The sequence below is a fragment of the Hibiscus syriacus genome, unplaced genomic scaffold (genome assembly GCF_006381635.1).
Source record: "Hibiscus syriacus cultivar Baekdansim isolate YM2019G1 unplaced genomic scaffold, ASM638163v2 tig00111983_pilon, whole genome shotgun sequence".
NCBI lineage: Eukaryota > Viridiplantae > Streptophyta > Magnoliopsida > Malvales > Malvaceae > Hibiscus > Hibiscus syriacus.
In genome coordinates this window covers 887,170-902,948 of record NW_024063228.1, presented here as the reverse complement: position 1 = coordinate 902,948, position 15,779 = coordinate 887,170, and the positions used below count along the sequence as shown (strand labels likewise).

Genomic DNA, 15,779 nt, shown 5'->3' with positions numbered 1-15,779 from the left:
TTTTTGTTTGATGCAAATCTAAAACTTTTAGTTTTACACCTTTTTAGGATATCAAATGATGAGATTAACTCCTTATTTTTTTTCTAGTGAATATATACACATTTCCGACTATTAATCTCAACATTTGATTTCCTCTCATCCAACGATCGTAAAAAGATATAAAACTAAAAAGTTTTACTTAGCCCTATATATATATATATATTGTCATAGTTATTGTGATGAGAAACATTATAATAATACATTGTAATAGTTGAAAGATTTCCCGTATCAAAAATATATAATTTTTATCTTCTATAATACGTGCTTATCTTCAACTTCTTACTCTTGATTCCATCCCACGACAACCACTACTCAGAAAATAAATTAGGGAAAACTACTTGAATTATTACTAATCTATTAATTTTGTCAATTAATTTTTTATTAAATTAATTTTTAACTTATAATATTTTATATATATATCTTATAATATTATGTTATGTAATTTTCGTTTTCATACGCATTTTAAATAATTTAAATCGAATAAGACCATTTTGAAATTAAAATGATGACACCTACTCACAAAATGTTAATATAAATAATTTATGTTCATGCAATGTTACCACACTCGTCCCCCCTTTTTTAATTTTATATTATATTTCAATAATTATTTGATAACGATTCAACATTAAAATAATACTATCATATCAATATATATATAGCACCTATTTTTTAAACCCTAGGCTATGTGATTGGCTTCCCACAGACACCTTGAAAGGTTTCTCTTGAAACTCCTGTACTTGTAGGAAAACTTCTTCAAAGAAAAATGATTGATTATGACGTGCAAAATACCAAGTTTACATGGCATTGAATCACTGCTCAACAGTTCTATTATTTTCAGCGACATTAAAAAGCTGTTCAATTGAGATTTTTTGGGTGGAAATGGGGGGGAAACATGCTGACTGCTTACAAACCACCGGAAATTGAAGAAAAATAAATTTCAATAACACCCATTTTTCATTACACTAACAATCTCTTCAGTAATGCTATAACAAAGATATTACCAGCTGTTTGTTCCATCTAATTGAGAAAACCATCCAATGTCAACTTCTTAGCTCAGTACTTTCGATACCACACCAGCACCAACAGTTCTACCTCCTTCCCTCAAGGCAAATCTTTGTCCTGTTACACATTCATGACAAGCACCATGTCAAGATGGTCTTATTTGCTAATATCATTTTGACTTTAACAGGAGGAGGGTCAGGAGAAGAAAAGGAATAATGTAGTATACCTGCTTCAAGGGGCACAGGTGAGATGAGCTCGAAAGTTGCAGTAACGTTGTCCCCTGGCAGAACCATCTTAACACTTTCAGGTAATTCCACTTTTCCAGTTACATCTGCCGTCCTCAGATAAAACTGGGGCCTGTAATTTGATTCAAAGGCTGTATGACGTCCACCTTCATCTTTCGTGAGAACGTATATCTCTGCCTCAAACCTTTTGTATGTCTTCAAGCTTCCAGGTTTGGCAATTACCTACAGAATTGGAAGAAATCAGATGCTCCAGCTTTGCTACATTCTCATTTTCGCACCATCATGCCCAACAAAACAAATTTAACATCAATCTATCTATCTATCTATCTATCTATCTATCTATCTATCTATATATATATATATATTCTTTCAACTGCTAATAATGAACATAACTGAAAAACTCTTCTATCTTGTTCCACATAGAATATTTCTCCACATGAAAGTTTCACAAGGATTTACACGAAAGTGGCAAATGTGACTTCAAAAAGCATATAAATTATGAATAGATTAGAGTCGCTACAAGAAGCTCTATTTATTGAAGAACTAAGAGGATGTAAAGAAAAGTTAAGTAGGTGCCATTTACCATTCCACGCTGCACATCCTCTCGTTTTAGTCCACGAAGAAGAAGTCCCACATTGTCACCAGCCTAGTAGAAAACACATGCGTATAAATATACAGAGACCAAACATAGAAAAGCCTTAGCATGACCAAGTCTCTACAACAGTTCATTTACCTGTCCTTGATCCAATATTTTCTTGAACATCTCAACCCCAGTAACTGTAGTTTTTAGAGGGCCACCCTGCATAAGAAAGCTCAATTTTAAAACTAATGGTTAAACACATTTTTTTTTTTTTGATAGAAATAGGAAGCCTCGTTAAAAACCTCCCTCATAGTTGACCCTTTCCTAATAGAAAGGATTTTTGATAGAAATAGGAGCCTCGTTAAAACCTCCCTCATAGTTGACCCTTTCCTAATAGAAAGGATCAAGTAGTGGAGGGAGGAAAGAGTGCCTCATTTTATTACCAAACCAGATTACATAGACTTAACAATACAGCAGATGCTTTTACATAAGACTTAACCACTTCTGCTACTTCAAACCTACAGCTATAGGAAAATGAACTATACTAAAAAATACAATCAACCGATCCCCTGCTTTGCTAAACATCTGCCTCCATTACAAGACTTGGAATTACCTAATTAAAACCACCTTTCCCGAAAGGATCAACAGAATTTCTCTAACCAAGGCAACATGAAAACTGGTGCCAAAGACGGGGGTGAATCCACTCCACTGCCGACTTACCAATCACTCTCAACAACCAATCTACTAGCAGCAGACCATCTTGAAGCTAAAAAATTTCGATGCCTCTTTTAATAGCCTTTAACTCTGCAACTGGTGGGGGACCTTGACCAATATTCTCAGAAAAAAGTCAGTAGAGTGCAGCAATTCCAGTCCCTTAAAATGCCTCCAATACCTCCAATCGAGTCTTTTAACCTAACAGCTCCATCAACATTCATCTTTAAGAATCAACAGGTGGAGGAAGCCAGCTAATGACATCATAATCTTTAGGTTTAGGAACAGAATACCATCACTAGTGATGGATCCCCAATTAGCAGATCTTCCTGGATAGGAATTTAGGATACTGGCTAGGAACCATTTAGATAACCTAAATCTCACAAGGAAAAAGAGAGACAGCCTATCAAGGTTTACACCTTCAACACAATCGCATTCCTTGCTTTCCAAATAGACCAAAAACGACTCCCGGGATAAACTTCCAATCAATGAATTCAACCTCAAACTCCCCACGAATTAAATAAGGAAGGAGGGTCCTGTGGTAGCACAATAGACAAGTCCCAGAAGCTTGCTAGTTTATTCCATAGTTCCCAAACTACAAAACACGAAATGAATAAGTGTTTGCACAGTTTCCTCATGTTCCTTGCAAAAAGGACAGAGTACATCTTCTTCTAAGGACATTCCTCTTTTAACTAACTCCATTTTAACTGCAACCTTCTGATGAGCTAACTGCCATAGGAAGGCTTCTACACGAGGCGGAGACAAACCCAACCACCCCTTTTGACCACACTCAATTCCACTGCCAACCATTCAACTCAAAGCTTCCGAAATCGGCAACCTACCCCATTGTTGGTTGAGAGTGCAAAAATTCTAGGGAAAAGAATTTTTAAGGGAACCCATCCACCCATGGATCCGTCCAAAAAGATATGGACTTACCATTGCCTACTTGCAACTTCGAAAAAGATCTAAGACACTCACCGCCGAATCATTCTTCAAGAAATTATTAGCAATACTTCTCAAATTCCAAGAAGATTTTGGAGAAATGACCTTACTAATAGACATAGTATTACTACTAATTATGCTTACTACATAGCACTTTTTTCCAGATGGAATCCTTTTCATTTGCGAACTTCCACACCATTCCCCAATAATGCCCGATTAGAAATATTCAAGTCAAGAACCCCAAGGCCACCACTGTTCATTGGTTTGCAAACTGTATCCCAACTAACCAGTGGATCTTCCTTTTTTCCGCACTGTCACCCCATAAAAATCTGGCCATTAAGGAGTTTAATTTATTCCCAACTTTGCAAGGCATTTTAAAGAAAGATAGGAAAAATGTTGGCAGTGAAGTCAACACTGACTTTAATAGAACTGTCCTGCCAGCCAAGGACAGAGAAGAAGCTTCCACCCGCTAGTTTTGAATTGAAATTTTTAAGGACAGGATCCCATAAAGCTTCAGAATTCTTCTTAGCACCGATTGGAAGACCCAAATAATCTGCGGGAAAACGATCAACAGAGCAGCCCACTTCCACTGCCCAGTCTGATAAATATCCTCATCAACGTTGACACCATACAGTTTACTCTTCTTTAAGTTTAGATGCAACCCCGCCATAATACTGAAAATCCTCAGCACCCTTTTGACATTTTAATCTGAGTAAGTGAAGCTTGGCAAAAAATGATGAGATCATCGGCAAATTGAAGATGAGATAACCGAAGTGAATCCGCAGAATTCCCAATCACAAAACCTTGGAAAAGTCCTTTGTCAACCGCTTTGTCTAGCATCAAATGCAGCAACTCACCTACAATATTAAATAAGAGCGGAGAGAGACTACAACCTTGTCTTAGTCCTTTAGCCATAGTAAACTCTTCCGAAGGGGAACCGTTTACCAGAAAGCGGAGAGAGACTACAACCTTGTCTTAGTCCTTTAGCCATAGTAAACTCTTCCGAAGGGGAACCGTTTACCAGAACCGAAACCGAAGCAGAAGAGATACACTGTGATATCCACGAACACCATCTTAAACCAAAGCCCATCTCCTTCATTGCTCTGTTCAAATCGGCCATTCAACAGAATCATATGCTCTGCGAAAGTCACTTTGAAACAACCCCTTGTAGACCTTGTTTTCTCCAATAATCGATCCCTTCATTTGCAACAAATGCACAATCCAACATTTGTCTCCCTGGTAAACGCAAACTGGAAAGGGCTAATAATGTCACCAACACAGCTGCTAAGTCTCTTGGATAGAACTTTTGATAGGATCTTATACAAACTTCCTACAAGGCTAATTGGTCGATAGTCTTCAAACACTTTCCGGATTTAAAATTTTCGGAATTAGGGTAATAAAGGCGTGATTTACTCCATGCTCCCACATCCTTCCGAAATAAAAATCGTTGAAAATTCCAGTACTTGCTCCTTTAAATCTGGCCAGCATTTCTTGAAGAAACCCATTGTAAAGCCATCCGGACCAGGAGATTTAGAACTGTCCGAGGATGCTATAGCTTGCCAACTTCCTGTTCTGAAAACTTCTCCTCTATTTTTGTAGATTGTTCCCTTGACAGTTTAGAAAAATCCAGAAATAAGTTCTCCACTTCCATTGTAGAAATGGAATTAAAAGCTGTCTTAAAAAAATCAGAAATGTGAGTCTTGATCAGAGACGGGTGAAACTACAGTCCCATTAAATCTTCAGACTCGTAATTGCATTTCTCCTGTTTCTGTTTAGTGCACACAAGTGGAAAAATCTAGTATTTCTGTCCCCTCCTTTGATCCATCTCGTTCTTGATCTTTGAAACCACACGCTTTCTTCAATCCTGTACAACCTCCAGAGATTCGATCTAGACTGTTCACCTGTTCCCACTCTTGCGGAGAAAGATTGCTACCTTGTGCCTTCATTCTACCTCATTAATTCGCCCTTCTAAAGTTTCGATAGAGTCTGAAATCCCATTAAATTTCCTGCTTGACCAGTTTCTGATTGACTTTTTAGTTCCCTGTAAAAGACTGAGGATACCCTTCTATTATTCCTTTCCATCAAGTCAACCATTGAAGATTTAACCAAATCCTCGAAGCCTCTTCCTCTAGTAAATAATTGTAAAATCTGAATGGTTTAGGACCCCAGTCTACATACGAATCCTCCAATGACACCGGATTATGATCTGATATGGACCTAGGCAGTAGCCTTTGAACTACATTCGGACAGGTCAAAAATTACCAGAAATTAAGAACCTGTCAAGCCTAACCCAGGTTGATTCTTCCCTGTTGTTACACCAGTAAAAGTTCCCCCCACCAACGGAAGATCAATTAGATTGGTTTGCTGCAGAAAATTCCTAAATATATCAACAGAATGCCAGTTTTGAGACCTTCCCATCTTCTCGGCCGGATCAAGATACGTATTAAAGTCCCCCCCAATACAAAGTAGATTCGATTGGGCTGAAACAACTCCAGTAGTTCCCTGTAAAATTCATCCTTTTCAGATTCAGTGGAGGGACCATAATATTCATAATCACACACTCCTCAACAACATTCTTAAACTTCCCAAATATTGCAATGATCCTGCTACTTAGGTAACTACTGGACACTTTAAATTCATTATCATTCCACATTACCAGCAAACCCCCTGCAGACCCAAGCTGGAGAAAAGATACATCCTCGAGAAGACAACCCCCTACCCTTCTCCTTAGTGCCATAGAACAGTTTTCTAGCTTTGTTTCTTGAATAAGTAGAATGCTCGGCTTATTTTCCTGACTAATTTAGCTACAGCTCTTGTTTTTTCCTTCTTCCCCAACCCCCTTATGTTCCACGAAATAATATTAATGTTACTCATAAATATAACAAATATCCCAAGAAATTCAACTCAAAAAAGTACAATAGCACACCCCCTTATTTCAACAATTCCTACTAACCCCCAATCCTTCCTCAAGATCAATAATTTTATCTAAAAACACCTTCTTGCCTTCTTTAAATGAGATCCCCAACAACTTACTAACCTCCCACGTAGCCACCGCTTCTTCCAAAACATCGAAAAGGAGGGAGAAGAAACTGTGTGTAAACTAGCCACGGCAATCTGATCGAGGCACTACCTGCTCCCTGAATGCTGGTCCAAGTCTCCTACACTTTTAAAAGGACCTCCTTCCTCGTCGTCGCTAATATTCCATCTTCCTCTAAAGTTGGGAGCGGTTGGGTGGTCAATAAAGGATTGGAAGCTTTTCTATTAAGGTGCAGTACCTCAGCTGGTCGCAACAGCTCTTCTTCTATCTTTGGATCATACCAGAATTTTCTATCTTTTGATCTTTTATATACTCTATTCCAAGTTCCTCTATTCCCTCTTCCCACCGGAACACTCGTCAAAGCCAAACTTCTGGACAAATAAACCAACGGACTCCAGCTCCTCTGACCATTAGGAAACGTCCCCTTTCGTACTTCCATTGGTTGAGTTCCAACAGTTTGATTGAAACATCAACCTTTTCCCCCTCCTTTGCGTTCGTAACTCATTGTCCAAGGCCACTACGTCCTTTATCGATTCTTCATTGGACTTGATCATTCCTGTTTAATTGGGGAATAAATCTGCTTTGGACCCTTCGGCAATCCATTTCAGATTATACGCAGGCCCTGGAGGACATACTCTTCATGCTTGATTCAGAAATAAAACTGTTACAATCTTGGGCTTGAGAGTCTAGGCCCAATTCTTCCCTTAGACCAAGTCCAGCATGCTCCCCAGCAGGATATTTTCCTTTTTCCGCAAATCTGACAACCCAACGTCTAAAATATCATATTTGACTTTTTTGGTAAAAGCTGCTCCCCAACCCTTTTGCAACCTACTCCTCTGCTCTGATCCTGCCAGTTATCTTTCTTCAGCATAGAGTCTTCAGACTTAAAATTTTCGACTTGTTCCAAAGTCAGACGGCGGCCGCACTCTTCCTCGGGAAAATGATTTTCACTGTACCCGTAATTTGAATTTCACCATCCCCCCCGGAAAACTCCTCCGGTTTTAAAAAATACCGATCCCAGTATGGCTTTGACCTTGAAAGATCTGCCGTAAGACCCTATTGTGACCATTTCAGGGACATCAAACGGACTGGCGACCCTGATCAAAACTCTTGCTGACGATAAATCTGACCTATTCTTTGAAGAATCCAAGATGCCAATGAACTTTCCCATTTCTGCACAAGTTTCTCCAAGAACTCTACATTCCAGCATAATAACGGTAATCCCATCAATTCCACGAGACAGAACGCCAATGGAACTCCTTCCTCGTTTAGCAATGGCTCCAGCCAATCAAACCAATAACAGATCTCCTCCTGTTTTCTTGCCCATGTGTCAGAGTAGTCTTCAATCGATTTAAAGGTTACAACACAAGCATTCCATGCGTAGCCCCATCTCGCTATTCTTACCTGAATTCCTTCACTTGCCAAAGCTTTTTGAACAAATTCTTGCTCGAAGGAATGCTTGATTACCCCTGTTAAAGACCTTTTCACCCAAGTCGAATCCTCCGAGGAGATATGCATCTCCCAGACATTCCTTATCCCATTAGCAGCCTTCCTTATCCTTTTACCATCCTCTTTATTGACATTTCCGCAATCCTCTCTATTGGTCGTTTCCACCACCTCTTTGTATGATCTACTGTCCCTCAGGTTTCTCAAAGATCCAGCTTGCTTCTCACCATTTGTTTTCTCCGCCCTTATTGGGATTGGCCCATCCCTCGTAGACCTGCCTTCAGTAACTTCTCTATTCCTGTTGTTCTGATATTTTTCTAACCCGACTGAAACTTTTTTCCCATCGATCCAAGTTCCGTTAACACCCTGAATAGCCCTCCTCCTCCCTTCCTCACTTGCAAAAACTTGATCATAATGCTGAAATATTTCCCTTAATTCACCTCTTGTAACCCTCTTGCTAAGATTATCAACGAAAATCGTCCATTTCTCCCCCACAATAAACTGACCATTCGCTCCTTCTCTCTCTAAGTTTTTGACTCTCTCACTCATTTTTTCTACAGCTTCTGCCAGTTGCATCACGTAATTTTGTTTTTCTACACATTTTAATAAAATATACAACAAAACCCTTCATTAAACAACCATTATCAAGCTGACTTATTCAGACTAAAGAGTTTCAGATCATTATTCAGTCCAGCAAATCTGTCTCAAGAAAATGCATACTGAATTAAGAAAATGACAAAATACCAATATACAAATATACCTGCGTTAACCCCAAAATTTCTACTTCTTCACCAACTTTAATGGTCCCTGCTTCAACACGACCAGTTGCAACAGTTCCACGTCCCTTCAGTAAACAAGTCAAAATCAACAGAGCTAAATTAACAATTTTAACTCCAAAATTCAGTTTCTGGCATGCAATAGTAACAAAATTCTCTGACATTTACTCAAAATTTGCTCAGACACTCGATAGAATGGAAATTTACTCAAATACAGAAGGGGAACAGATATGATTGCAATTTCAGCAAAACAATATATGCAAGTAACATTATCATATTTTAAATGAAAAAAGCTTACATTTCAAAGCATTAAAACCTCAATTCCTCATCCTATCATGATATAGAGAATGGGAAAATGACAATAATATTATAGCCACAACCTAGTTACTTGACATTTAATACAATCCTAAAGAAGATTGGATGGCTAAAAAGGGGAAGAAAGACCAAGACAGATGATAACCAAAGAGACAAAAGAGAGCTAAAACAACTGATTGAGCAAAGCCAAAAGAAATAACTAGTAGCAAGGAAAGAAAATGCATGGCACACTACCTGAATTGAGAAAACATCTTCGATTGGCATCAGGAAAGGTTTGTCAAGTTGGCGCACAGGGTCAGGAATGTACTGATCTACGGCCTCCATTAGTTTCAAAATTGCATTTTTGCCAATTTCCTCATTTGTACCCTGTAAAGCAGACAATGCTGATCCCCGAATAATAGGTATTTCATCCCCAGGAAACTTGTAGAAGCTAAGAAGCTCTGTTGCAAGGATAAACTTATGTGAATTAGTTCCAAGAAGTCAAAACAATGAAAACACAAGAATAACTCAAAAGGTTACTTACCACGAAGCTCCATCTCCACAAGCTCCAACAGCTCTGGATCATCAACAGCATCAACTTTATTCAGAAAACACACAAGAGAAGGCACACCAACCTGTAGACAAAAAACATCTTACATGTAAATAATTCTCTCTTCTGAAACCACAGGCAAACATCCAAGATAAATAATTCAAGCAGCTAATAGTAGTATATTCACCTGTCGGGCAAGTAGAATATGTTCCTTAGTCTGTGGCATGGGCCCATCAGGAGCAGACACAACCAGGATACCACCATCCATTTGAGCGGCACCAGTGATCATATTCTGCAGAACATGTTATGGTTAGGCCACTGCTCATAAGAGGTTTGACAGTTGGAATTATGCTGTGCATTAATAAAATAAATATGAAACAGCAATTCAAGATGGTTAGTGTCAGCACCTAAGTTAGTGAAAATGGATAAAACTAGCAGTAGAAGTAATATTGAAGTTGTAATAAGAGAGCATATAAAAATTTGTGTAACAAAGGGTAGGCAGCAAAAGATTCTAGAAACATATTTCTTATTTACAATATTAAGTTAAGGGCTTACTTTAACGTAATCAGCATGACCGGGGCAGTCTACATGAGCATAGTGACGCTTCACTGTCTCGTACTCCACATGAGCCTGCAAAATCAAATCAAGTGTGATAACAGTGCAAGGAGGAAAATATCAAGAAAGAAATTGCATTAAACTTATTCAAGAGAAACAAAAATTACCAACCGTTGCAATTGTAATTCCTCTCTTCTTTTCCTCAGGAGCCTTATCAATTTCATCAAACGCAACAGCCTTGGCTTTTCCTTCGTCTGCCAGCACCTATTAACAAAATTCCAGAACCTATCATCAGATCACTATTGTAACGCTAATAACGGCTTCATAACTATTCCAAAGTGACATAATTTGTGGAGAGAAAACGGAGTATTAAGAATATCCATAAGCCAACCTTTGTGATTGCGGCAGTCAGTGTGGTCTTCCCATGATCAACATGCCCAATTGTTCCTACATTAACATGAGGTTTTCTGGAAAAGAAACGATTTCAACCGTTAAAACTAAAACCCATTTTCCACCTCTGTTCTTTTCATTGTTTGTATATCATGTTTCAACAGATACCCGTCATTAAACTACAGAAAAGTTAAAGAAAATGCCTTTTTTTTCAAAGCACAAATTTTCACCAACTAAACTCCCTAAAAGAACAAATATACCCCACACCCCTCCCCGGAAAAGGTGTGAGAGTTGAAAGTAACAAAGGGAAAGATATTTAATTTATTCAGAAAATGGAAATGGAGAGAACTAACGTGCGAGTGAAAGTAGCCATGGATCTCCACCAAGGGTTAGCGTTAGCTGGAACCGCCGCCTCATTTCCAGAGAGGAAATCGGAGACTGAGAAGTGGGAAGAAGAGATGGAGCCACGAGAGGACCAGTAAATTGGGGAAGAGAATGAGAAAAGACGCCTCGAATTAGAGTTCCGAATGACGAGAGCAGCCATTTGTTTATGCTTTTGACTTTGATCTGTTGGTAGAAAACGCAAAGGTAGTACAGCGAGTGGAACAGATGGGAGATGGGGGGGATTTTGCTGCTGGCTTTGGGGGAAGGGTTTTAGTATTCAACAGTGTTATTGTTAGCCGAGGGTTTAGAGTGAAAGGAGAAACAAAAAAGGGAGGCTCTCAGCCCAATTATATTTGTTTTTGACGGCCCCAAAACCACTCACTCGTTTATTTAAATTTAAGGGTAAAGTACAAAGAGGTCCCTAAACTATGATCCAAGGGTCAATAAACTTTTAAAAGTTACAAAATTATCAAAGTGTAATAAAAGTGTCATTTCAACGTTATAATAACAAAGTTTGATAAGTTCAATAAATATTTTATAATAATCTGAAAAAAATTAATAATAATTATTTTATTCAATAAAATTTAATGATCATTTTATAATAATTCAATAAATTTGGTGACAATTTTGCAACATTACAAATATTTTGTAATAATTCAATAAATTTAATGATTAATTTGTAATTTTTAAAGATATAATGATCAAAACAACCATTTGATCATAGTTTAAGAACCTCTAGTGTAATTTACCCTAAATTTAATTATAGCACTAACGAGTGCTAGTGTAGATTTTCATTTTATTGAAAGTCCGTGAATTTATGATTTTGGTTTGTCTACTTTTGTCAGATTTGGAATTTAAACCCATTCTAATATATTTTAGTTTGATCATTTATTTTCACAATGCCATTAGTTCAAGTAGTTGCCACTATCCATTTGGATTAAAATGCTAATATTATGTGCATAGTATAGGTAGGAACCATAATGACTACTAATGGCTAGGATGCACTGGCTATGAGCCAATGACGACACCGAAATTGGGAGGTCCTCCATGGTCCAGTTGTCACGCTCGCTCTTCTGCGAGCAACAGTAGCGAGCGTGACCTTCACCTGTTGAAACACATGTTGCAGAATCTACTTGTGAACAAGGCATCAACATTTAAAAAACCAGGGTTCAAGATCATATCAATAAGTCGATCAATATCAAGGTTAGTAAAATGGCCACAAGCAAAGCAATTTTAGTAGGCACATAGATGCTTCAATTTCATTTCAATCAATCATCTTAAAGCTACACTAATCGTAGAAGACACTTGCATTTCAAATGAAAAGGGAAAGGGATACAAGGAAAAAGAAACATCATAATGCAATAAATTCTTAACAATAAACATCAAATTAAAGTTTTTCATCAAGATTTAACCGGTTCGTCGTCATCTTCAATATCCCAGCTCAAATCCTCATCTTCTTCTGCAGTACTTAGTCGCTTTCTCAGGTCAGCCCTATTGGAGGAGCTCGGGTTTCCGCTATGAGTTCCTTTCTTATCATCAATGATGCTAAGATCCTCAATTTCATCCCACCCGAGATCCTCATCCTCCTCAGCCATAGATGGATGGCTTGACACGACTGAAAAATCACTGTCTTTACCACTTCCACTACTTGGCTTCAGCTCCTCATTCTTGCCGTTCCCTTCAGAAACCACTTTCTGGACAGATTTCGCCACTGAATCATCCTTGCAAGCCTCTTCATTCTTCTCCAAATTAGCTTTCTCTGTAACCACATTACCACCACTTGATTCAATATCATTTCCCTTCCATTCCACTCGCGGTTCCTCTACAGGATTCATTTCCTTTACCTTCTCAGCAGCTTGATCCTCACTCTCCAAAGCAGCACCTTTTCCAGCTTTCTCTACCACCATTTTTTTATCCAAAATATCAGTTTCTTCTGCTTTCTGTTCCACGGTTGCATCTTTTTCCTCCTTCTCCACATCTTCTTGCTTCTTTAAAGTCACTTTCGGCATTACATTTCTCTCATCCACCTCTTCTTCATCCTCATCCTCATCCACATCCCAACTCAGATCCTCCTCTTCTTCCCTAGAAATCGCTCTCTTAACAAGCTTAATCCTCGCATCCTCGGCTTGCTTAAGCCTACAAACCTTATAAAAATACCTACACCAAAACGTCTCATGATCAACCCCATTCGAAACACCAACAACCCTTTTATAAACACTCTCCATCTCCCCATTCTCTTCCATCAATCTCTCAATCTCTTCTTCCTTATCTCTCAAATCAAACCCAGCTTTCCACTTCTTATAATACTCCAAATCCTCCGGCTCTTCAATATAAGTATTAATATCTCCTTGAATTGCCCTTGCTTGAGCATCGAACCGACTGTACCGATTCGAGTTCAAGCTCCGTTGAGCAATCTGACTTTTGTCCTTGCTCTCGGAGGAAGGGGAATCGGATTCGTTATCGGCAACTAATATTGCTTCCTTGCCTTGATTAATGATCTGAGTCGTTCCCTTTATGACCGTATTCCCGAACTCATCAATGACTTGCCCTACGTTCCCTAACGAGCCCTGAGCTACCTCGATTTCCTTTTTGAGACCCACCCCGAATTCTTCGAGGTCGCGACGGTAGGTTTCGATCACGGATTCGGATCTGGTTGCTATCGTTTTGAACAGACCGCCGAAGCTCCACCCGCTAGCGTTAGGATCGGGATCAGACAGTTTGGGAGAGGAATCGGGGGTGGAGTATTCGGCTCTGAGAGTATCGGATTCCGGTTGGAGTTGGGGTTTAGTGGGATCTGGATCGTCGGCGAAAACTGATTTGAAGAAATCCATGATTAAAATTTAGGGTTCTCTGAGTTAAGAATTGACGGAGATTTGGACGGATTATTCTGAATTTCTGATACGATAATGAAACGAAGGGTGTGCATCTGCAGAGGGTGGAATGGAAGGTCTACTTCTTGTTGGTCTATACGGTGAACCAGACCGGTTCAATTCTAGACACATTGTGTCTTTGGGCTGCGGCTCTTGTCGTCCACTTATTTGCTTATAATAAAAGGTCCAATCCTGATTTTAATCCCTTTACTATGTTATTAATATATTTATTGGCTGTCCCTTTTTCCCATATATAATAGGGTAAGGGTAGGTCAACACCAGGTTGAGAGCAGTTTCCGTAGAAGACCTCCTAATTATGAAATGCCCTCAATGAGACTCAATTCCATGATCTCAAGATTAAGAACCTTGTGCTCTACCAACTGAGTTGGATAGACATCTCTTATTAGTATATTTATTGATAGAACTAAATGAATTATAATTACTATTGGTTGTTTATCACTTTTAGTTTAGATAGATAATTATAGTTAATGAAAATATAATCATTGATTGGTATCAAAATGCTCCAACTTTATAAAGATGTAGAGCATAGAAAAATTTAGGTGAGAATTTTATTAATGTCACATTTCTTCTCTCACTTTGAGATATTAGATAGATTTTATAGAGGTTTTTACTGTACATTTCAGTCATGAGATTATAATGACTACCCGTGGTTTGATAAGTTGGATAAACAAAATTAAGTAATAGAAAATTTAATTTTAGTAGGTCACATGGGTTCAATTCTAGTAGGTAACATGGGTTTGTCAAAGATCATTACGACTAGTCGTGATTTCTCGATAAATGTTTGGTATTCGAAGTATTTATGCCAAATATACCTTTCCATGTCTTTCAGAATTCCCATGATATCGAAGATTCAAAGATATTTTAAGATCTTCCAATAAACACGAGATGCGATGATATGCGGAAGAGCTTTGACGGGATGTAACAAATTTCATAAAATTATTAATTACGCTTTCATCTAAAAGACGATATAGAATAATTTTTTAGATTAACCTTAAACATTTAACTAACATATATAAATATTATCGGTTAAACATTATTGATCGAGTTCTCAAGTGACTCTATCTGTATAACCGAATAATTCTAAAGAAATATATTCTATATCATTACTTTAACAAAAAAAACTAGTACGGTTATCAAATTGGACTTACTAATAACATCTTAAAAATAAAAGGGCCAAGGCATTGTCTATGAAGTTCTTCGAAAATTAAAGCTCATCGTGTCGAGGTTCTTGAAAGCACTGCTCATCCCAAACGAAGGGGAACTTCAACTTTGCTGCAGTGTGAGGCATGGACCAATCTTCATATATGAACCTAAGTGCAAAGTTGAAACAAAAAGAAAGAAAACATCCTCAGAATTCATGGAAGAGAGAAAAAAAGGGGAAGAACCACAAGGAATGCATTTTCAATGCATAAAAGGAAATTCGTTGGAACGACACAGCTTTCGACTTAAACGATGAACTATCTTACCCAGAAATGCTCGCTAGAATCACAAGGAATGCATTTTCAATGCATAAGGAAATTCGTCGGAACGACACAGCTTTCGACTTAAACGATGAACTATCTTACCCAGAAATGTTCGCTACATTCTATTTAGTATACGGTAACTTAAGCAACATCTTTGATTATGCAGGAGACATCATAAGCATGAAACAGCAATCGTGATGTATATATGCTAATATAGTCATTTACTCTTTAAGTTCTTAAACAATCAATGATGCACACGTTCGGAGAAAGAAATGTGGATCGTGTTTTAATATACCAATCTATCTACCAGATTTCCAAGAAAAAACTATGGCACTTCAAAAGAAATATCGATGATCTTCGGTTTAAGCTTCCCAACAAATCCTGCCACTCCTCCCTTTCATAGACTTGCTTTGGTGTTCGTTCCATCCGTATATTCGTCTTCCTTATTGGCCGTATTATTCTCCCCGGGCAAGA

At 38.2% G+C, this 15,779-nt stretch overlaps 2 protein-coding genes across 4 annotated transcripts; both read right to left on the bottom strand.

Annotated features, from left to right (window-relative positions):
- Window positions 1-269: 269 nt before the first annotated feature.
- On the bottom strand, window positions 270-13,931 carry LOC120173612 (BSD domain-containing protein 1-like). 3 transcript variants are annotated; one of them, XM_039180710.1, is made up of 2 exons: window positions 12,333-13,931; window positions 270-288 (listed from the first exon to the last, which is right to left on the bottom strand). In XM_039180710.1, the coding sequence occupies exon 1, from the start codon at window positions 13,780-13,782 to the stop codon at window positions 12,352-12,354; it is 1,431 nt and encodes a 476-aa protein (XP_039036641.1). In that variant the 5' UTR covers window positions 13,783-13,931; the 3' UTR covers window positions 270-288; window positions 12,333-12,351. The 3 variants fall into 3 exon arrangements, with proteins under 3 accessions (XP_039036641.1, XP_039036643.1, XP_039036642.1); XM_039180712.1 differs by lacking the exon at window positions 270-288 and having other exon boundaries at window positions 12,244-12,702; window positions 12,739-13,930; XM_039180711.1 differs by lacking the exon at window positions 270-288 and having other exon boundaries at window positions 12,244-12,705; window positions 12,742-13,928.
- Window positions 796-11,255, bottom strand: LOC120173613 (elongation factor Tu, mitochondrial-like). Its single transcript, XM_039180713.1, has 12 exons — window positions 10,921-11,255; window positions 10,569-10,644; window positions 10,349-10,441; window positions 10,178-10,252; window positions 9,810-9,914; window positions 9,617-9,707; window positions 9,328-9,533; window positions 8,763-8,846; window positions 2,020-2,085; window positions 1,870-1,932; window positions 1,268-1,508; window positions 796-1,158 (listed from the first exon to the last, which is right to left on the bottom strand). Exons 1-12 carry the CDS (start codon window positions 11,109-11,111, stop codon window positions 1,088-1,090), a joined length of 1,362 nt encoding a protein of 453 aa, XP_039036644.1. The 5' UTR covers window positions 11,112-11,255; the 3' UTR covers window positions 796-1,087.
- Window positions 13,932-15,779: the final 1,848 nt, after the last annotated feature.